At 39.9% G+C, this 24,248-nt stretch overlaps 1 protein-coding gene and 1 long non-coding RNA gene across 6 annotated transcripts in view; both read right to left on the reverse strand.

The window, feature by feature from the left end:
- Positions 1-24,248, reverse strand: part of PTPN12 (protein tyrosine phosphatase non-receptor type 12) — a 144,942-nt gene that overhangs the window by 11,022 nt on the left and 109,672 nt on the right. The window contains exons 13-15 of one of the 5 annotated variants that reach the window (XM_034765942.1): positions 6,600-7,552; positions 3,479-3,615; positions 1,732-2,586 (exon numbers count right to left, since the gene is read on the reverse strand). In XM_034765942.1, coding sequence (XP_034621833.1) covers positions 2,548-2,586; positions 3,479-3,615; positions 6,600-7,552 — 1,129 coding nt within the window. In that variant the 3' untranslated portion in view covers positions 1,732-2,547. The other 4 variants (XM_034765961.1, XM_034765951.1, XM_034765933.1 and 1 more) reach the window with 4 other exon arrangements.
- LOC117875071 lies at positions 17,280-21,327 on the reverse strand. Its single transcript, XR_004645176.1, has 2 exons — positions 18,919-21,327; positions 17,280-18,035 (listed from the first exon to the last, which is right to left on the reverse strand). It is a non-coding gene; the product is annotated as an uncharacterized LOC117875071 (long non-coding RNA).

The following is a 24,248-nucleotide window of genomic DNA, read 5'->3' on the forward strand; positions in this document are numbered from 1 at the left end:
ACCTAGGAATTACTTATCTGAACCTCAGATACGTAAGTAGATCAGGGAATGTCTAGGAAGACGCAATTAGGTTTCTCTCTTATTTCTTTATGGCTTGTGGACTCTGTGCTAACCTCAAAATGCTTTTGTTTTGCTTGTAACCATTAAGCTGGACCTCAAGAAAACTATTCTTGATGCTTAATTATTATATTTGCTCTTTTTAAATCTAGCAATAACCTACGTTCCAAATGTATTTTCTTTCTTTTTGTTTTTAATAAAATGTACCTTTTTTAAGAACAGGATTGGGTTTGTGTGTCCTAAGAGGTTTGTGCACGTTGTTTAATTAGCTGGTGGCAACAGCTGATTTCCTTTGTTTTCTCTGTCAGCTCTTCCTCGGATGGGGGGCATAAGGGCTTGAGGGTACCCACACGGAGGAATTCTCAAGTGCGCCTTCTTGGGTTCAAAGGGTGGTGGTTTTTTTTTTGTTTTTTTTTTGCACTTGGGTGGTGGCAGCATCTACCCATCCAAGCTCAGAGAGAAGCTGTAACCTTGGGAGTTTAATACAAGCCTGGAGTGGCCAGTAATAATTTTTAGAATCCTTGCGGGCCCCCATCTTCTGCACTCGAAGTGCCAGAGTGGGGAATCAGCCTTGACATGGCCCATGTCTATACACAGCACACTAATCAACCTTTGTAGGCACACTGCCGCTCGAGTTTTTAGCCCACAATTTCAGATTTCCTAAAACAATGGCTTGCTAGAGATTTGAAAAATGTTTCTGCAAGCCCATGGAAATTATGAGAGAAGAGGGGTTAAAATCCCAACTCCTTTAGAAACCATTCATATCCATGGCCTATTTGCAAAACGGAAACAAAACAAGACAATTTTCTATTGGAGGGAAGAGAAGACTACTATTTGTTATTAAATATTGTTTTCTTTGCTGGTGGTGGGTTTAACTTTATGTAATAGCTGTTGCTGATCCCCCATTTTGTAAATGTATATGGTTTTGATCAAGGATATTATAGAAAATGAAGTAGTCTGGTGTCCACTGAGATTTAATGATACTATGAAGGATAAAATTACATTAAGCAGAATAATTTAACAGATATACTGAAAACCATCTTTATTTAACAACACATACAGGCCAGCTGAAGTAATCAATGCAAAACACATAATAAAACAGTTTGTAACTAGACACTGTAGGGACAGGAATTGCATCTTCTGTGGGTTCTCATGGTCTTTTTCTTAGTTCTGATGAGGGGCAGAGTTGCATGGGAATGCCCAGGAAGAAGCAGGTAAGAATGGACAGTCCAATATGTAGTGCTCCTATCTAATGGCGTTGTACTGAAGAGCTGGAACATAATGCACGTGAAGGAAGCCAGAGGGGAACAAACTGCAATTTGCCTCTTGCTCTACATTTATTTCCTGTGAAGAGCTCCCTGTGGTACTCTTTTCCCAGTAGGCTCATTTCCCTATCACAATAGATGTATTCCATCATGGCTTCTCTGTCCTCTTCCCTGAATGTACACAAAAAAGGTTGACTGTCCTCAAACTTCTGTTTCTTGTCCTCCACCTCAAATTCTATTACTGTATATTTTCACACCCCTATGATGGTCACCATTTAATCTCTTGCTCAGCCTTAGCATAGAGATAAGTCAAGTATCTGCTTCTTGTGGTGCTGCCTGTTCACTATCTTGGTGCAACTAACATTTCCAAATTGTGGCCTTGATGCAGTAGTGGTTTCTAAACTGAGAAATAAGGAGAGAGTCAACAGGCATATTAATGTATTGACCATCCTTGAAGTATCAAGGAATGTCATAAAAGTAGCATTCATTTCCCTTTTAAATTCAAAGGCTAAAGATAATCTGTAAAAGAAACTGAATATGAGCCCTTTTTGCTTCATTATGATTTAGAAAATTTTCAGGTTCGTATTTTTTACTCACTCGTTGCCTTTGAAATATCAGGAATACGAATTCATGTCTTTCCCAGTTTTGATGGAAGACTTACCAGATATTTCCAGAGAACATATAGTCAGCTCTCAAACCTTAACGGAAAGTTAGGACATGTTGAATTTTTAACAAAGGTTTCCTTTTTCCAAAATGTTAGTGACAGAACAAAAAGTGGCTACAAATACCTTCCTCTTTCCATTGTTAAGCTTTTACTCTAAGCTCTTAGGACATTAATTTCAGAGGAGTAAACTAACAGCAACATATCTTGTTTAGAAGACCTTTCATCTCCCAAGTCCTCATTCAAAACTTGCTCATCGGCTTGTATCCAGAAAGAGAGACTGCAAAGAGATCTTCAGCACACAGAACAGTTTTGGATAAGCCTTTATCCACATCAGTTCTAGATTTGGACCACATTATGTCCTTTCCACCTTTCCTTGTCCCTCAACAGCACATTGCCAGCTTTTTTGATGCTGTCCAAGATGAACTCAGACTATAGATGATGATGTGCTGAGAATATTATCAATGTGTCATAAATAGGTGTCTTCCACGCTGCTGTGGAGCAACTGTCAACATTCCAGGCCTTATTGCACTGGACCTTCAGACCCTCTATCTTCTCCCAGAATTAAATGATACTTTGCTTGGCAAGACATTTGGAACCCAGCTGTAAAACATAATATTATGAATCAGTTCAGATGGGAGTAATCTGCTGGTTGCTCCAGGTTCTCATACACCCCCGGACACTTCCAAACCAGCTGGAAGCATATTTAAATGATGGTTTCTTCTGACATACTACAAAAGTGGCCTGGTAACTCAAGAGATTGTGAAAACACATGTACTGACGTCCCAAGCATGTGCAATCCAATTTGAACGGGTGAAAGGCTTCTAGCAAATTTGACCCTTGTACAATACAGAAGCACCTAAACAACGATCGCTGTACTGTAATGCACACTAGTTGCACTGTTGCAGCTGTTCTGCCAGTACTGTTCTCTACCCTGGTGATGCAATGGTGGAGATGAATAGATGTCATAATGAACTCAAACAACAGCCACAAAGTCTGTGAGCACTGGTGCACTGTTAAAAGCCTGGCACGTGAACTTGCTGGCATGCCTGTAACAGTTGTTAGCATGCCAAATTTTTCTAGTATAGACAAGAAAAGTTCACACATATGTATACGGTCTCTTCTTTAGGGCTTTTAACTAATTATTAGCACTTTCATCTCAAAGTACTTTACAACCAACTAAGCGTCACACATAGCCTTGGTGCGGTTTGCAGAGGGTGGCTGGCCTCTTAAATGAAGTGGGTCCAGCTTCTCTGGAGACGAAGAAGTGCACCCAGTTGGGAGCCTAATGAAGGGGCAGCTGGCACCTGATTGGGAGTATAATTAGAAGACAAGAGAGCTTGAAAAGGACTGGGGAAGGACTCTACAAAAGGAAAAACTGCATGATAGCTCCTTAGAATCTAGGCCCAGGGAGGGCAGGAATAAACTCTATGTAACTATGAAGAACAGCAAATCCCATCAGAAAGAAGGCAGGCCCAGGGCAGAAAAACTGTACCTGGATGTGAGGGAGCAGCAGAAAGACTTCAGGAAGCGGTACTGGGGAGGAAATAAACTGGGACGAACTGCAAGCAGCAGCATAAAACCTTAACAGGAAGGTGCAAAGTCTGAAGAACCTGGTATAATAGGCTGAGACTGAGAAAAATAAAACCCCAATGAAAGAGCTGTTTGAAACATAAGGGTCTGCATGGTAATCTTTAAAAGACAACATGGTGCATAGTCCTAGTGTGACACTGTGGTTGATGACTCCTGATCACCTATACATGGTTGTGTTTAATGAAGAGTCCCACGAAATACAAAGAAACCCATCAGCTTAGGGGTGGTGCGCCACTGAGGCCTGCTCCATTTGAATAGTTTGTCAGAAAGGCCGAACTGCTACTGCAGCATTGAAAATCTTAGTCATATAACCAAAGCATAAAGCCTAAACAGCCGTTCAAGGGCATTAAGGACAATTTATAATCCTCATTTTAAGACCAGCCCTTGAATGTTTTTGCACCAGCAAATTCTCTAATACAACACAACTGGTTACCAGGAAGAACTGCATTTGACCATTAGTTAGGGATTGGTCCTGCTTTGAGCAGAGGGTTGGACTAGATGACTTCCTGAGGTCCCTTCCAACCCTGATATTCTATGATTAAACATGATTCAATCAGCATAATACAAGGGAGACAGGTGAACCCACAATGACCAGGCAGCACATATATGACAGAAACTAGAATCTACCACAATTTAAAACCTTAAAGGGGAGAGTCCTCTACCTAAATTGTTTTATCAAGTCTTCTAGAAACCACAGTTCAGACTTAAAAATGAAGTTCTCGCACACACACTTCTGATGCAGCATTTCCATTGATCAAGCCTCTGGATGGTGTATTCTTCTCAGTCTATCATCACCTTTATACCACACCTTGCATTCCCATCTTATTTACATCTGACTTATGTCCTCACAGTATCCATGCCAGGAAAACATGGCGAACATGTTCAGACATGAGGAGATAGGCTTGAACATTATCATATCTTGGGACTGACAGTAGCAAAATAGACATAGCAACAGCCCTGGGTGAGAGCACCAAAAGTCTGAGTAGAAATATATTGAAAATAAACAGTTTAATATGAATTCACCTGTTTTTTACTAGTCTCAAGAAAGACCATTTTGGCAGATATGCTAAATAGGGGATGGAAGCAAAGGGTATTTGCTTTTTGGTACGTGTCTTATGATTTTAAAAAACCTTAAAATAGGAATTAGCTACTTTTAACCCTTAGACTATGTGCAAGCTATACTTCTGCTTGTAGAAAGAATTTAATCCTGAAGTACCTGTAAAAATAGTGTTTTTTTAGATTTGTCAAAAGGTAGTATTCTTTAGAATGTGTCGTATTTCTGACAGAAGCACAGCCTAGGAAAAAAATATTAAAACTTTCAAAACGCTTCTCTGAAGTGGCAGCAAGGCAACACCTTTAAGAAAGTGGTGGCACGCACACAGAATAAATAAATAAATAAAAATCAGTAAACTGCTTCCTTAAAATTATCTTAACTTTATAAAGGCGTCAACTATATTCAAGAACTTTGTCAAGCATTGTTTACTTGATGCCACAAATCTGAATGGTGATTTAGTCAATATGTGATGGTTCATAAAAATATAAGAACGGACACCCTGGGTCAGATCAATAGTCCATCTAACTCAGTATCCTGCATTCCAACAGTGGTTGGTGCAGATGCTTCAGAGGGAATGACCAGAACAGGGCAATTATTGAGTGAGCCATCCCTGTCGTCAATTCCCAGCTTCTGGCAGTCAGAGCTCTAGATACACCCAGAGCATGGAGCCATCTCTCTGACTATCTTGGCTAATAGCTATTCATGGACCTATCCTACATGAACTTTTCTAATTCTTTTTTGAACCCAGTTATGCTTTTGGTCTTCACAACACCTTCTGGAAAGAGTTCCATAGGCTGACTGGGTGTTGTGTGAGAAAGTACTTCGTTTTAAACCTGCTGTCTATTAATTTCATTGTGTTATGTGAAGGGATAAATAACACTCCCTTTTTCACACCATTCATGATTTTATAAACTATATTACATCACCACTTAGTCGTTTCTTTTCTAAAGTGAATAGTCCTGTCTTTTTAATCTCTCCTCATATGGAAGCTGTTCCATACTCATCATTTTTGTTGCCCATCTGTACTTTTTTTTATTTTTATATATATATATAGATCTATATAGGAGAGAGAGAGAGAGAGAGAGAGAGAGAGAGAGATTGATTATATATATTTGAGATGGGGCAACCAGAACTGTACACAGTACTCAAGTTGTGGGTGTACCATTGATTTATATAGTGGCATGATGATTTTCTGTCTTATCTATCGCTTCCCTAATGATTCCTAACATTCTGTTAGCTTTTGGACTGTTGCTGCACATTAGTGTTTGATGTCACCTGCTCAACTGTTTAACGTCTTTCTTTTGAATGGAGCTAGGGTGTAAGCCTGTCTTCCTCACCCCGTTCTGATGCAGCGAACTGCAAAAACCATAGAGCCCAATAGTAGTATTAGAAATGCATCATCTGTTCACAGCGTAACACATTTCTCAAAGAGCGATAAAGCAAAGATGACTGTTTTACACAAATATACTTTAACCAATGGTGACAGCAGCCAGATAAATTACTCAGAAGGATGTATTGCTGCTATGTTTTCTACTGTGAATGTAGTTATCCAAACTAATTGGATATCCAACATTTAACAGGCTGTGATATTTGTTAAATACACAAAAAATTTACACTAATTTCCAAGTAGCCAAAGTGATGGAATGAAGGGGTAACCTAACTTCAGATGAGAAGAATGAGACTGTTGAAAAGGCAGAAATAAGCTATTCATGGAGTAAATGTTTTTTGATACAGCACTTGAGGCAGTTTATCAAGATTTGTAGTAATAATACAACAGGGTTAACTCACAGGAGAAAAGGAGATTGGGAAACTAAATTAGATTGTTGCAAAAGCAGCCATACTGTCAATTTAAAGTTTAAGATTTATAATTAAATATTTCTTTGCAATACTGTCTTAAAATTATGAAATATTTTCCCACTCTACAGATTTATTAAAAGTGCCAAATACAGCTGAAATATAAAAAACCTACCTTTTTCCTCTTCAGAATGTCTTATGCTTGGAACATCTTGTCTAGCAATGGACATTGATAATACTTTTCTAGCAGAAATGTTTTCAGTACTAGTGGAAGCAGAAACTGTGGCACTTGCGGTTGAAATATTAGACAGACTTTTGGTCATGGCTCCATCAACGTTCCTCTCATCTGTGTCAGAATCATCGGAATGAAGAGGATTAGTAAAACAGAGGGGTGCTCTAACTAAAAGCGAACTACTCTGATGATCAACTGTTTCGCTGGAAGAGCATTCCACTTGAGATGTGGGGTTTGGTACCAGAGAGGCAGTTTTAATACCATGACTTAAGACACCTGAAGACATATCCTCAGATGCAGGCAGTGCATTTTCAGGCCCATGTAGTGACCACATGGCATGCCCCTTCTCTTTGAGAAGCAGACGGTCTGGTCTCGGTGGAGCATCAGAATCCTTCTGGCTCTGCAGCCCTTCCAGTGAAGCTACTAAGGCTTTGTTTTCCATACTACAGTTTTGAAAAGAGTCTACAAGCGAATCCCCTGAACTATGATCCAGTGGCTTAGAGTTCTTATCCATTACACAAGATGAAACAGACTTTATTTTAATTGCATGTCCTCGGTTCAAAAGAGTATTCCCATCAAAGCTTCGTGGTCCCTCCTGAAGAGGTACCTTCTTAATTTCAAAACTTAAGTTACGCTCCAGCTTTTTCTCCACATGTTCATTGGGTTCATTTTTCCCTGAATGTTCTGTTGATTTATTATAGTTTTCATTGAGGTCTGTTGAATGGTCTGATGAAACCATGTGCAAAACTGGCTTTGGATGGTATCTATCATTGTCCTGCCACACAGTAGTGACTGTCGGATAAGCTGAAGGAGGAGATGGTGTTAAGATGGGTGGTACTGGGTGAGGCTCTGGAGGCTGCAAGATTTCTTCCTTAACATCTCCTTCTACAAGACAACTGCAAAAAAAATAATTATGTAAATTCTCTGTACTTCAGCAATATCACATCAGATATTATAGCTCAAATAAATTCTGAAACATCCAACATATAATAATCTTAAACTCTGGGCAACACTTCTACTGCTTGCCAAAAATGGTTGTGTAATATGGCTGACAGAGTATAAATGGCAAGGGAATAGTTGATAAGTCTTCCAAAATATAACTTGGAAAAGATTCTTGATAATGCCACAAATACAACTTTTAAGGCCAGATCTTACAAACCTTAACCCATAAAAATAGCTTCAAAGCAGATTTTCCCTCACTTTCCTCCCCACAGCTGACTCTACAGAGAATTTGTAGAATGGTCAGAACCTTTTTAAGAACATAAGAATGGCCATACTAGGTCAGACCAAAGGTCCATCTAGCCCAGTATCCTGTCTTCCGACAGTGGCCAATGCCAGGTGCCCCAGAGGGAATGAACAGAACAGGTAATTATCAAGTGATCCATTCCCAGCTTCTGACAAACAGAGGCTAGGGGACACCATACCTGCCCATCCTGGCTAAAAAAACAACTGGATTCATAGGAGCATAAAGCACCCTCTAAAAACACTGCTTTTAGTGAAGCTAAGAAAAATTCCCTATATTTAAACAAAAATAGAAATATTTGGAAAGATCTTAAGATACAGACCCTTTTTGGTACTCAATCCCTCTCAACTTCTAGCTCAGTTTGTTGCCCTCCTCCTCCCCAAATAAAAGTCTATTTGACATTTAGAGATATTTTAAACAAAACACATTTTCTCCATAGATTTAATGATGGTAGTATTGTGAATATAGATTCAGTTTTTGTTACTCTGAAGGTTAGTTTATACACTAACATGTTGATGGCATAGCTTCAGTGAGTTACATACAGTATATAAGAACAGATTCATCTATTGGAGTATCTGATTTGTTGACAAGAAATTTCAATATTACCTTTTTTGGAAGAGAAAAGTGACAGGGGTAAGGTCAAAGACACCTCTGCAAATTTGTTTTAGTGAAATTAGTAGAGCGGATTTTGACATATGAGTTTACAATTTATACTATTTATACTAAGTGTTGGTAGAAAGTTTGTAGTTTTTGAGAAAGGGAAAAATATTTTAGGTAGGAGTGTATAAGATATACAAAATAGGTATCTAATAAAATTTACTGTAAGGTGAAACTGAAGTAACAGATCTTCTTGATGTTAAAATAATTAAAATGGACTGAAGAGTTATTTAAAAAGTCTACACACAGGAATTGCTTGTTATATAGAGGTAGTTTTTCTTCAGAGCTATTAAAATTGGGGGGTCTTTTCCACTATGAGAATAAGAATCAATTTCCCCTACAGTAAAATTAAGAAAAATGCATTAAGACACTTTCATTCAGCAGATGGTATTACTACAACGGAAAAATGTGTCAAGCACAGGATTATATGCAAGAACAATTATGTGGTTTATACAATTAATTGCCCTTGTGATGTCATATCTATATGAAAGGGGGGACAGGGAGAAAAAAAAAGGAGTGAGCAAATTTTACCCAGAAGGATGAACTCAAACCTGTGGGTAAGGATTTTAAAGAGTATGGGACATCTATTATCCAGGCTTCATGCCAAATTCCATAAGAAACATAGGAGGACATTTTGATGCAAGAAAAAAATTGGAATTTTGACAGACTTTGAATACTGTTTTTTCTGCATAAGTAAATCCAAATAATGCAATTTCAATTTTTTTTGGCCTAACAGCTGATTCTAACGTTTGGGTTCACCGTACATGAATTTAACTCATGATATCTAGTAATATCCCTTCTAGCTTGTTAAAAATGGCTTGGCAAAAAATCTCTTGCAGCCTTATTATTGTGATTCAGAGAAGAGTGGTTAACTGGAGCCATTCTTTAGAAAAATTTTGTTCAATTCTCAGAGCATAAACCAGAGATGTGCCGAGCACTGCAACATCCGTTGATTCTGCAAAGTGGATGATCAACACCTCTCAGGAACAGGTTCCTATTGTCTTCTTAAGTAATATGCCATTGCTTTAAGATGTTATAGTTTGTCAAACAGGAGTAACATAGCTATGTGAATTCAAAGATTGGGTATGTAATATATTTGAATAAATTTGTTTCTTCACATCCTCAGGAAGACTTTGGTTAAAATGTCAATGTGATGTGCCTGTCACTTTTACAGGAAGGCTGCACCACTCTTGAAGATTATGTAAATGAATTTCTGAAACATTCAGCAAGCCACTAAAGAACAAGGTTTTAAAATTAGACTCTAATATGCTATTTCGTGTTCTGGAGAGTGTCTATTTGTCCCTGAATTTATAGATAAAGTTTATCTAAAAACAATGAAATACTATTTCAGATTACGACACCTTTCAAAAACAAAACAGAGGTGAGACAGTGAACCAAAAGAGCACAAGAAAAACTCCTTATGACTTAGGTCTGCTGCTTCCAGCAGAGTAGGTGAGACATTTCCAGGATACTAAAAACTGCTTAGTTATCTTCATAACTTGTATAAAGGTTCAGCATAGTTTTTTATGTAGCAACATAGATTTCACAGAGGAAAAAAAATACTTGTCACAATAAGCCCTGGGGAGAAAAGCTTTTAGATCTTAATCACCTTATTACTCCTCATAGCATTTAAATGAAATTCAATGTAAAGATGTACTACATTTTCATAATCATTACACAGCTTTCATTATATTATATTTGTTACTTTTTTAAAATAATTTTAACGCAAGCTAATTTATTTTATAGTGCCCTAAAGCATACTGGGTGTTTCAGAGAAGGAAGATAATCTACGCTCAACAAAGTTTACAATCTAAAATGTATAAACACTAAGTGAGATGACAAACATTAGGAAGAGGATGGGTAATGCAAATAGGGAAAAGCATTTCTATAATACACCCATCCTCCAACCATGCTCCAAAGGATTAATAAAATAGACAATTTAAATTTTAAATCACTCTGTGCTTAGTGGAAAATTGCAACTGTATTAAAAAGGGGAAAATGTAGTTCAGATTTAAATGAGGACTGGCTAGTGTCCAAATGAAAAATCCTCAATCCATGGTTACTCTGTTTAACATACTGTGGAGTTTTATCATCAAATAAAAGAGAGTGATGTCAAGGTCATGGAATGCAGCTGCTATGATCAACCAAAAATAGATACTGAGCTCTGCATTCTTCTGGATAATTAAAATAGGAACATTAAACCCTATGTAAGTGGGCTGAGGCTAGACACCATATTATTCTGCTTTATTTAAGCATCAGAACTTATTCAGTCATAAGGGAGAAACGCTACAATTTGCTCAACTTGTCAGAAACTGAATTATAGGTTATAACATATACCCATGCATCAGGAATGATCAAAAATAGCCTACTGGTGATTTTCTAGTAAAAAAAAAAAAAAAGTTAAATGAATGTTTTTAAAATCATCACTAACAAATTTAAACTAATGGCTGCTAACAGGGCTATTAGCAGCCAACAGATTCTTGAACTTTTTTTAATGTTAGCCTAACTGAATATGTATTAAAAGGTTCTTTAGAGTTTGAAATGTGGCAGAGGAATTACTTGCCATTACAGCATGCAGCTTCATTCACAATAAGTGGCAATTTGACTTGTATCATCGACATTCTAATCTCTTCTCTCCCAAATTAAGAACTATTGTGTTTTCTATAGATATAGAAATGAAATCAGGATGATGTAGAAACGTTGTCTCATGTTTCCTTTACCACCAATTTCCTTCTCTCGCGCCTTCTATTTTCCCATTTTCAGCATGACCTTACCTTTGTATGTTTGTGAAGTATTTTGGCGGTAATCAGTTTCATCATTTAAATGTTGGGTCTAAAGGATACTTTCGGTTTGAAAAAAAGTTACCATTTTTCTTCCTACTGAACACCAATTCCCATTATCCTGTTCCTTTACAAGTGTCTTACTTATTCTCTAGCAAACAAAGCTATCAAGTAATTAGATAAGAGAGCTTCAAGGACTTGGCTCACTGAAAGGTTCCTGTGTAATTAAAACACCCCCTCCGGATCCTAAAGAACCAGCACATCATTGCTGGAGTTGAAGTAATTGAGTTCTACTGTACCGAAATAAGTCTAAATTGCAAATTAATCAAAGCTCTGGCTTTGCATCTAACAGTAGGAATAGTCTAAAGTACTCAGATTAAAAAAACCTCAGTTTTCAGAATGGAGAGAGGTAAATAATGGTGTCCCCTAGGGGTCTGTACTGGGCCCAGTCCTATTCAACATATTCATAAATGATCTAGAAAAAGGAATAAACAACGAAGTGGCAAAATTTGTAGATGATACAAAACTACTCAAGATAGTTAAGTCCCAGGCAGACTGCGAAGAGCTACAAAAGGATCTCTCAAAACTAGGTGACTGGACAACAAAATGGCAGATGAAATTCTATGTTGATAAATGCAAAGTAATGCACACTGGAAAACATAATCCCAACTATACACATAAAATGAGGGGGTCTAAATTGACTGTTACCACTCAAGAAAGATGTTGGAGTCATTGTGGACAGTTCTCTGAAAACATCCACTCAATGTGCAGCAGCAGTCAAAAAAGTGAACAGAATGTTGGGAATCATTAAGAAAGGGATAATAATAAAACAGAAAATATATTGCCCCTATATAAATCCATGGTACGCCCACATCTTGAATACTGTGGGTTTCAAGATACATTGGACTTGAAAAAGGTTCAGAAAAGGGTAACAAAAATTAGGGGTATGGAACGGCTGCTGAATGAGGAGAGACAAGGCTGAGACTTTTCAACTTGGAAAAAGAGATTATTAAGGGGGGCTACGATAGAGGTCTATAAAATCATAACTGGTGTGGAGAAAGTAAATTATTATTTACTCCGTCTCATAACACAAGAACTAGGGGCCACCAAATGAAATTAATAGGCAGCAGGTTTAAAACAAACAAAAGGAAGTATTTTTTTCACACAATGCACAATCAACCTGTGAAACTCCTTGCCAGAGGATGTTGTGAAGGCCAAGGCTATAACAGGGTTCAAAAAAGAACTAGATAAATTCATGGAGGATAGGTCCATCAATGGCTATTAGCCAGGATGGGCAAGGATGATGTCCCTAGCCTCTGTTTGCCAGAAGCTGGGAATGGATCACCTGATTACCTGTTCCGCTCATTCCCTCTGGGGCAGCTGGCACTGGCCTCTGTTGGAAGATCAGATACTGGGCTAAATAGACCTTTGGTCTGACCCACTATGGCCATTCTTATGTAAGCATTTGGCACCTGTGAAAACCTTTATTTGTAGGCAGACACACAAGCAGCAAATTAAAGTTCAGCTGGAAAGCTACACATCTCTAAGATACCTTCCTCTCTAATGGTATGTCTACACTGCAAGGTAAGCCCAGGGTTAGCAGGACTCATGTCAGGGGACCCTGGGTTTAAGAATCCAGGATTGCCAACCCTAGGTTAAAATTTTTAACCTGGACCTGAACCCGGGGCTCTGGCGTCTACACTGTGGTACGCAGACCCATGTCCAACCAACCGTATCCCAGATCTCCTAGTGCCCTCTCAAAATGTGGCCACTCTAGCTCTTCGTTCGCAGTACAGTGTAGAAAAACTTGATTGTCCAGGCTACACATGACAGGAAATTTGAACACTCCCCCCAACAAATCCTGCTGAGCAGTCATTTTGGTCTGCGGGCTTCCAGCAACTGGAGTCAGGAAAATGGAGGCGGTACCATTTCCAGAACTTCTATTTGGGCTTTTGCTTCTGTTTCAAGATGCAGGCAAAGCTTCCATGAGATGCTGGTGGGCAGTTTGGTGGCTTTTTTTCTGACCCACAGAAGGCACATGACAGAGCTAACGACCAAGCAGGACGATGACAACGACAGACATGGCAGACTCAAATCAGCTGATGCTGCTCATGACACTCTGTATAGCCACTGATACCGGCTACATACACTGGTGCTTCTGGAGCAGGGCTACAAGCACAGACTCGTGAGATCATATCACCATGCAGATGGGACGACCAGCACTGGGTCCATAACTTTTGCAGGGTACAGAACTTTTGCTATATTTCTGAAGATTTGGGAGCAGCTTGCCCCGGACCCTCCTGTGTATGATCATATGCACGGGGGTAGGCATGCAAGTCCAGAAGCAGATTGCTATAATTGTTTAGAAGCTGGCTGTCCCAGACTGTTACAGGTCCGTTGCCATCCATTTGGTGCTAGAAAGTCGACTATGGGTAAAATGGTGACAGATTTCTGAGACAAGCAGGTGTGTGGTTTAACCCAACATGACAGGCATTAAAGAATATTCCTTAAGTAATCGCTGGCTTTGAGAGAATGGCATGATGCTAATAAACCAAGTGCCAGCTCTAGCCAAGACCATAGGTGTTAACTGACAAACTCATAACTGGAAACCAAACCAGCTCACCTGTATGTTCGGTTTGTTCAGAATGGGTATTAGTTTTATAAGAATATGTTTAATGTTTAGACTATGAAATGCTTGTAAATTGCTGCATGCATTAATCTCACTTGTAATGTTTGTATTCCATGTTGCAAGGTAAGATACAAGTTTGTTTTATAAAATTGTAAAAATGCCTGCTCTGAATTTGTGAACAGAGACAGGAAGAGTGGTTCTCACCACCCATCAAGACAAACTATCAAGACCTGAGGAGCCCTCTAGGACAAAGCTTTCTTGATTGCCCCATACACCCATGAAGAATTTACATGCAGGAGCACTCATCCCATTGGTTTGTACTCTGGTGAAAGGCCATATAAAGGTGCTCACAAGAAGAAACAGTTCTCTTTGCTGTTTGAACTCTCACAGGGCCAGAGACACTAAACCAAAGCACAGATCCCTAGAGTCAACCTGGGTCCACCCTGTAAGACATTTTGAACAGCAAAATGTGACGAAGTGGGTATTCACCCACGAAAGCTTATGCTCCATAGGTCTGTTAGTCTATAAGATGCCACAGGACTCTCTCACTTTTTACAGATCCAGACTAACACAGCTACCCCTCTGATACTTGACACCATGCAAGGCACTGCATTTAGCCGTATGGCGTGGAAATCCATCAACCTCATGAAGAAACTTGCACAAGTACAGATAGATATCTTCCTTTCCAAATGCAAACGGATGGACATCATACCAAATGGACTGAAGGTGAAAAATCCATTGCTATCTACATACTGCACAGACCACAGTGAGAGATTATGCCATACACTATCAAAGAAACTGAGGAACCACCTGATCAGCATCCTATACAGCAAACAGGAAAACAAGAAAAAAAAAAAAAAAGCTCTCCAACCTGGAGACTTTCATAAATAACCAATCTTCTACACAAACGACTTTCCTAAAATAAGACAGGAGATCTACATTACACACGTCACCTCTCTATTAAGGAAAAAGGACCGTAAGCTGTCTAAAATCCTACCTGCCACATGGGGCCATAACAGTGGTACCCCTAACTCACCCAGCAATATCGTCAATTTATCCAGCTACACACTCAACCCGGCAAAAGAGTCTGTCCTACCTCGGGGACTCTTTTTGCCCCACCACACCCACAAACATGATACAGTCTTGTGGTAATCTGGAAGCCTACTTTCGCCATCTCCGACTCAAAGAATACTTTCAAGATAACACTGAACAACGCACTGATACACAGATACCCTCCTATCAACAGCACAAGAAGAACTCCACATGGACTCCTCCTGAGGGTTGAAATGAGTCTGGACCTATACATAGAATGCTTCTGCTGATGTGCACTGGCAGAAATTGTAGAAAAACATCGCTTGCCTCATAACCTAAGTCGTGCAGAACGCAATGCCATCCACAGCCTCAGAAACAACCCTGACATTATAATCAAAGAGGCTGATAAAGGAGGTGCTGTTGTCATCATGAACAGGTCTGACTACCAAAAGGAGGCTGCCAGACAACTCTCCAATACCAAATTCTACAGGCCACTTTCCTCAGATCTCACTGAGGAATACACTAAGAAACTGCACCACCTACTCAGGACACTCCCTACACTAACACAGGAACAAATCAACATAGAATAACCCCGGTCGGGGCTCTAAGGGTATCTACTACCCAAGATCCACAAACCTGGAAATCCTTGACGCCCCATCATCTCTGGAATTGGCACTCTCACTGAAGGACTGTCCGGATATGTGGACTCTACTCAGACCCTACGCCACCAGCACTCCCAGCTATCTCTGACACACCACTGATTTTCTGAGAAAACTACAATGCATTGGTGATCTTCCAGAAAACACCATTCTAGCCACCATGGATGGCTCTCTACACAAACATCCCACACACAGATGGAATACAATCTGTCAGGAACAGTATCACTGATGATGCCACAGCACAACTGGTTGCTGAGCTCTGTGACTTTATCCTCACGCACAATTATTTCAAATTTGGTGACAATATATACCTCCAGACTACTGGCATCACTATGGGCACCCGCATGGCCCCACAATATGCCAACATTTTTATGGCTGACCTGGAACAACGCTTCCTCAGCTGCAGTGAGGCCATTGATGGGACTCATGCTCATTGTGTGCTCACCTCAAGGAGCACATGAATTCATAAACCACAAAGGGTCTTACTCCTTAGTTATGAAGGACCTTGTGGACAACAGAGGCCGAATTATGAACCTCAATGCTGACTGCTCTGGAAAAGTTCATGATACCAGGGTTTTCCACCAACTGGTAGTCTACATTTTTGGACAGGCTGGGACATGATTCCCACCATATGACTGTCATAAACAGAGTTACTATCCTCACAGTTATTCTCAGGGACCCAGCATTTCCCTTTTTGCTTTGTGAAACCATACCCTGATCTTAGAGGCCCTGGCAAAAGAAGGTTTAATTACAGTCTCAGCAGGTGCAGAGTGGTGATGGAATGTGCGTTTGACCTATTGAAATCCTGCTGGCAATATTTACAGACCTGTTTAGATTCCAGTGTCACCAATGCTGTCCACATTATTGTGGCTTGCAGTGCTCTTCATAATCTTTGTGAAGCCAAAGGTGAGCCATTTCCCCAAATGGAAATATGACAGAGGTGCACTTTTGTGGCTAAGTGTCTAACACAGCTGCAGCTGGATATACCTGGGCAACAGAAATTAGGGATGCTTTGTGTTCCCACATTATGGACTGGCATGGGCCAGTGGCAGAGGGAGACTAGTATGTTTATGAATGTGCTTGTTGCGGGGGAGGTGAGGGGTAGAGCATTGATTGCTTCTGTGGGAGGGGATTTGATCACCATGTACTGTACTTCTGAATGACATGACTGCTTATTATGAAATGCGGGGGTGGGAGGGGGAAAAACAGTATGGATTGATGTTTATAGCTGTATTGAGATACAGGTTTTGCATGCAACAGGAGTGGGAACCTACCTCTTGCTCATTTTCATCTGGCCCGCAGGCCACACACATTCAACTCACCCGCTGGGGATGGGGAAACTTGGGGCTACCCACCCTGACCCCACGGTGGGGTGAGCCGGTGCTCGTGGAGGGGGGGGGGGCAGGAGCCGCGAGCGCTGGCTCGCCCTGCTGTGGGTGGAAGTCCCAAACCTCCATGTCCCCCATGTAAGTGAGCTGAACTTGTGTGGCCCGCCACTGATTTTTTTGGTGGGTCAACGTCCCCTGACACAGAAAAGGTTGCCCACCTCTGGCATACAACCTCCCAGTTGTCCTTGATCATGCGTTTACTTTTAGTATACGAGGTGTTGCCGTGACAATCAAATTTCTTTACAAAATGAAAACCTTTATTTTCAGACATGTATTGGAGAAGTACAATATTAAACCGTTGCCTAACAGGCCAGCTGCCTTTAGCACACCGAATCAGCAGCAACACCAAAAGCTTTAAAAATAACCAAGAGAAAAGTGCATAAACAAGTGCAAATAGTTGAACTATATACAAGACACCCTCCATGTTTGCCACACTCTTGCAGCCAGGACAGGGGTGTCCATGGGGGAGAGGTTCAGCACTGAGGACCACATGAGACACATTTGCCCTGTCCTGTCACTCGTAGGGCCCCACTGAATGGGCCACCCAGCCATGGAGTTGTCCATGCTGTTCCTGGAATGCAGGCCAAGGTACCATGGAGGGGACACAGGTCATGGTGCAGGTGCAGCAGGAGCCTGCACTTTTACAGCCATTAGAGGTAGCAGCCACTCAAACAATTCTCTCTGTTGTGCTCTCTCCTCCTCCCTTAGCTGCCATTCCTGTTCCAGGAACTATGAAGAGTGCCTGCTTCCATGCTGCTACACTGTCAAGCTGCAAAGCCAACCTGAGCTTGTCCGCTTGCCTCTCAGCATGTCTTTCTTCTTGCCGCAAGTCCCTTTGCCTTTGGTACTCACGCTACTTATTGGCCCAATCCAGAACTTCAATCAAATTCATCATGCTTCCTCCTGGAACAGTCTGCGAGGGTACGACGAGTCAGGCTTCTGTAATGTGGGCAAGTTAAGGAGGTACTGGAACATGTAGAGTTCGAGCGGTCTGGAACAGGACAAGACACAGAAGGTTACTGTCTTGAATATCGCTCAATGTCAATATATTGGCAGAGGGCTGCTCCAGAGCACAGAAGCTCCTTGGACACAGCCAGGTTAAATCGCAGTGAGAGAAAAAGTGTATGCCACCAAAGCATTCATACCTATGGTGACTGAACAACACATCCATAAATGGAGTGGGCTGGTAAACTATTGAGGTGGCCCTGAAAAATACACCTTTCCTCAAAATGTGACTATCTGGAGTTCCTGCTATGGGTTTGGGTCAGAATTCATGGGCGAAAATCAACAGGATGCTGCATTTGGGCTTCCACATTGCTTCGGACCTCCCTTATGGCTTCTGACACAGTCTTTTAGGACTGCATGAAAAGAGACAGCTACTCCCTCCCTCCCCTGGCAAATTTATGGACTGAATTCAACCTCCCCAGTCATATTTGGAACGAGCGGTCTCATCAGCCATGGAATATATAGACTACATTTAAAAGAAATTAACTACATTTGAACCTCTTCTCCACCATACAGTTCAGTCCTTTCAGGCAGCTTGTTACCAACTCAGTGTATTGAGCGATATACATACAAGGAAAGTAATATCAGTTTATTATTTTAACAAACTGGAATTTATCAGAAAAAATGTGCACCTTCCCAGTAAAAATTCTCTTTTTATATGCTTGTTTTACTGTTTGTGTTTCCTAGTCTCTACTTTGAATTCCCTGTGGTGGGGAGGGTGGCATTGTGACCCCATGGCACTGGCATGCAATCCGCCATTCATGGATACACGCTTCTATCTAGGGCTTCTCTCTTTTGTATTGGTTCTTACAATAGAAATTGCTCCCATTCTTATATTAACAAACACAAAAATAGACCCAGAAACTTACTCGGCTCTGGGGCAGCTTCTCCCTCTTCTGTTTCGGCAGCCAGTTCTGCAGTGGGGTTTTCCTCCAAGGGGTCATACAAAAAGCTCAAAGTACATCCTCCAGATATGCTGCAGCTGCTCCTGCGGCAAAGCTTCCTCCTAGGACCAGTTTCACCAATAGAGTTACTTCCTTTGCCTCATTCGGCACCTGCTACTGGCTCCTATTTATTTCGTTGCTGGCTTCTGGGACCAGCTGGACGCCATCCCAGCTTACCAGGTCATCGTACACAGTTGACGGCTCAAGTGCAGTCACCAGCACCCGGTCAGACTCATCATAAAATGGGCATGATGTTAGTGAGCAGCCAGAGATGTGTTTGTGGTCCCTGGTTTTCTGGTACTCTTGAGCTGCTTAAACCATTTTCTGCACTGATCGCCGGTCCGATAAGTTTCCAGTGCCACCATCTTCTTTCCTAGTAGCTGGTATTCATGGTCACTCCTAGTACTCTTACTAAAATCCAGTTTTTCTGGCCTTGCACCAGAGATTAGCCAAAATCTGGCTGTGCTCCCATGACCATGAAACAGCACGCTTTGTAAAGTGCAATGGATACTGATCAGATGTCAAACACCGAAGGTTTTCCTAGGGTGTGTTTGCAGCTTGGCAATCAGAATAAAATGGAGGGGTTAAACACGAAGCTGCTGCACTGGAACAAGGAGGGTGCTTCCATTTCCATGGAGTCGACTGCTGATTCTTGGGAGATAGAGGACAAAGGAAGTTGGCCCATAGCATTGTGGGAGATTATTGGTGGACTCCAAGGACCAGAGTCCAGGAAAGGAGGGGTGCTGCAAAACACCCCTACACTATACTACAAAACAATAGGGCTTGAACCCTGGGTCTCAATCTTGACTTGGATTCAGACAAACCCTCCATGCTCACAGGGTCCTCGGACCCTGGGTCAGAGCACAAGTTCAAGAGATTTGCATGTAGACTGAAGGGGAAGGGTTACGGCTTTAGCCTGAGTCTGAGCCCAGGCTTACATTACAGTGTAAACATATCCCAAGATCACCCAACCCAATGAGGCATTAAAGGATTTCTTTTCATTTCCTGTATAAGCCTGTTTTCTTTTACAAAAAAAATCCTTTTGGCAGCATCTCACCCCTATTAATATGTAAATGAAAGTTTATTATAATTTTATCCATAGATATACACCAATGGTTGCTGTGGCAAAATATGTAATGCACAATTAAACTTTTATGCTTGCAGATAAAACTCAGGCTAACAGTTATATGAAATTAAATTGACAGAGGGCACATTATTTTATCTTCTGAGAAGCCATATTCACAAATCCCTCCCAAGTGGATCAAACCTCTTCACCTTCAACAGAGGAAGCTAGAACTGTCAGTCAGGAAGAGCTAAGATAAAAAGGACTCAATCCAGGAACTTTATTCAAACTTTTCCCGTAGCTATTGTATGTGAGGGGAAATTCAAGAACTGTAACAGTTGGATACAGTGAACAGAAGAAAATATATACATAAGCCAACTGAAAATTAAAGAATAAAAAACTGTTTAAACATATTCCTGCAATAATGGAAAGAAAAAGGTTAGACTCAGAAACTGGTAAGTAGTATTACCACTGACCACACATAAGTGGGTAGTGAAGTGCAGAGAAAAGGAATGATTAGGGGGTCATATGGGAATGCGAGCCAAGATCAAGAAAAGAGCATGTTAGTGGGATGCCATAGTAAGAAAATAACCTCTTGAAAAAATGCATCTGCAGATTTTTGGGACATGAAATCCAGGTAATTTGTGGTAGAAGGAGGAGTTCTATAGCTCTAGAGCAGAAGCAAAGACTGACAGGGATTTGATGTGCTGGCCCAGCTCCTTACTCCACTCTGACATCTCTATCTTCCTCCATCTCGACAGTGAGAAACTCTAATTGTGATGGCTCAATGGTCATGCCACTACTCTTGGGGGGCGGGGGGGAGAAGCGGTTTTAGGATCAGATTTTTGAAGAGTAATTTTGTTTCTTTGCTTCAATAAAGCTAGCAGAGTTTACTTTTTATCATAGTATTTAACACAGAAAGATACTTTTTTTTTAAAAGGTAAATAGATTTATAAAAAAAGATTCAAAAAAAAGATTCTCTGGAACCTGGACTGATGGACCATTAAGGAATTTTGGGGGGTTTCTGAAATCGCTCAAGCTTTGTGCTTCATAACATGTGAAATATATCCCATGGCCTATTCATTCATGCTCTAACAAATTTTGTTGCTTAATTGAGCATATCATACATGTAGACAACAGTTACTTAGGTGCATGCATACAGTTAGTGAAGTTTTCCATTCAGTTTGTTTAAAATCAAAGCTATAAATAATTTCTAAAACCTATAGCTTGCTGATTAGTGTTAAAGACATGAGCAATTTTTGATTGCTCATTTTCTAAAGTCATCTCAAAGAGCATTATGTAAAAAAAATAAAAGGTCCTATTGTTTTTCCCCTTTTAAGTTACTACCTTGGGTAAGAACGATCACTTGTTAAATTATTTAGCTTCCTTCAGGAATATTGGTGGAAAATGTTTAATCTTCTTTAGATTAATGTTTTTAAGACTTCCTGTCAAATGGGTATTTAAGAGAATATATATGTTTCTAAAGGGGTTAAAAGCAAGCAATTTTTCAGAATAGACTAGGAACGTGGAACACCCTCCCTGAACTGTTCAGTAAAGCCACTGCACCCTATTTAAATCCCACCTAAAAACCATTTCTACAAGGAGATATCCAAGAAACAAGATGTCTGTAACCCACTTAGCTATTCTGTTTATATTATTAATATTTTTAGTCTCACCTATATGGAGGAAGGAAACAGAATATTGAAAAGGGGCATAGTGGCACTGGAATTAAAATTTGGAATTGTTGTGGGAGAAAGACAGGGAGGATAGTAGTGTGCAAGAGAACAGTGTGTTTAACAAGATAGACATGTCACCCTGATAGGATTGTTACAAACAAGTAAAGTTTTCCCATTTGTGTTTTTAAATTCTAGGTTCTCCAGGGCAGGGACTATATCTTCATCTGTGTTTGGGATGCATCTTGCACACCATGAGCATTATTACAATAACTGTCTCCACCATAAGAAACTACAAAGTGGCAGAAGTTAGTCCCACCTCCAAAAGTGATGCAAAGGTACAGTAGTTGAGGTCAGAAGAGACCACACAGATTATTAGCTGAATGCCACACCTTTTTCGGGACTATTTTACCCACTAAATCTCTTACATAATATTCTCCCAAACATAACCACCACTTCTGAGAACAGTTCCAATGCCCAAACTACTGAAGGGGGGACAGAAGAAGTAGGGCAGTCTTAGGGAAAAAGGGCCTTAAAATTATTGCCCCTTTCCATGTCATCTTGCAATAATGTGAACATTTTTTTCCACTTCTATTTCCTTGAAGGTGTTTGTTTAGACTGATCACGTTCTTGTAAGACATCCTTTCCAGACTCTAAATTTAGCCTACTCAGGATCTCATTTTATTCTCTAATCCTGATGAGATTTCCTTGCCACTCATGTGATTTCCTCTGCTTTTTTTGGTACCCTCAAGTTGACCCCAAAACTGCATGAAATATTCTAGTTCTGGAACAATCATTTATCAACGTAGATTCAAAGTGGATCATCACATCTCTAGTTTTAAATTAAATCACTATTTCTGAGAATAGAATTAACTTCTCTCTAACAGAACTGCAATGTGATCTCAGATGCATTTTACACGTTTTCTCCACTCATTCTGACTCACTAGTTTCTAGACAGCTTTTATCTCCAGTTTGTACACATGCTATTTTTCTCTCCAACCAAAAGGACTTCAGTCTTAAATCCCATTTTACTGTATACAACTCACAGTTCTAATCTCTCCAAGCCACTTAGTGTGGATACATCATCCTGTATGTTTAATGTTCCTCCAATTCAGAGGCTGGCAAGTATGATTAATGCTGATCTTCGGCCTTCTTCTAGATCATTAAAGTATTAAAAAGTATATGCCCTCCAATACTGACTTGACCTTGTGGAACTCCATTTGGAAGAGATTAAATTTTAATGGTAAAAACTTTAACATCTGTCATACAACTTTTAATCTGTGCTATGGTATTTAACCAACTGAAAACATTTTTATACTGTACCATATAAAATATGTTATAAAGGCCAAACGTATGCTGTATCTACCAAAACAGTAAATGTTTCAAAAAATTCTATCAATATTACTTTATAAATGAGTTGGTTGATTGAAAAGCTTTATTTCCTCACAAGTGGAGTCACTAATTCCATTATATGTCTAAATATTTTGCAAAGAAATACAGGCTATTTCCTGTATCTTCCTTTATGCCCTTAAAAATAAAGGTACTAAATTTGCTGGTCATCAGGTACCTCTGTTTTTCACTTTTTTTAAAAAAAGAAACTGCATATTAGGTCACCAAAATGTTTATGACCTTAAGAAAAAAAATCTCAGAACCCTTCCATTTAAACTAGTTTAATAAGAGAAACAAGTTTGAGAAAAATAAAAAGCAAAACAAGGGGGTTTAAGCAATTCAACATGCAGATAATTCAGAGATGGAGATTAATTATATTGTTTACATATTGTTGAAAATAAGGAAACAGAGAAAGCACTAGAGAAAGTTACCTGGTATCTTACATTATATATATCAAGGGACATATCTAACATGTGCACCAAAAATTTGGCTATTCAGAAGTCTTAGCTGCTCCCACACTCCTCACCTCACCAAAAAAAAGGGGGGGGGAGGGGAGTGGTGCCTCTCACGTAGATCTGATTCTCTCCCCCCTCCCCACAAAAAATAAGCTATTCCTTCACCATCTTTTCTTCATGCTGTCTCCCAAATATCGTCTGCTTTAAAGTTCCAATTGCTTATGTTTATCTTTCTAGAAAGGAAGCAAAACTAACCAGAGTCACTCCATGTCTCACTTTCCTTTCACTCTTTTTTCTGGAGGTATCTCTAGACCCTTGTGTGTCTGACTCTGCAAGCTATTTTATGTCTATACATTCAGTCTCCCAACTTCTCAGTTTTAAGTTTTTTCTCTTTGAATAAATAAAAGGCCAGTTGGTAAAACCATTTCTCTTAATTATTAAAGTGTTCTTCCTTTTTACCTTTAAAAATATAAGCTTTAAATATCAATGCATGTTTGTATAACAGATAACATTGTATGCAAGTTTGTGCATATACTGTACACAACCAAAAATACCATTATAATAGCTTTTGTGTGCATTAAATATTACAGGATCGGGGGAAATATGATAAAGTAAATGTCTTTGTTAGTTTTGTAAATAGACAATTTAGGGGAAGCTCTTAAACATCCTCCTTTC

This window comes from Trachemys scripta, chromosome 1 (assembly GCF_013100865.1).
Source record: "Trachemys scripta elegans isolate TJP31775 chromosome 1, CAS_Tse_1.0, whole genome shotgun sequence".
NCBI classification, from domain to species: domain Eukaryota; kingdom Metazoa; phylum Chordata; order Testudines; family Emydidae; genus Trachemys; species Trachemys scripta.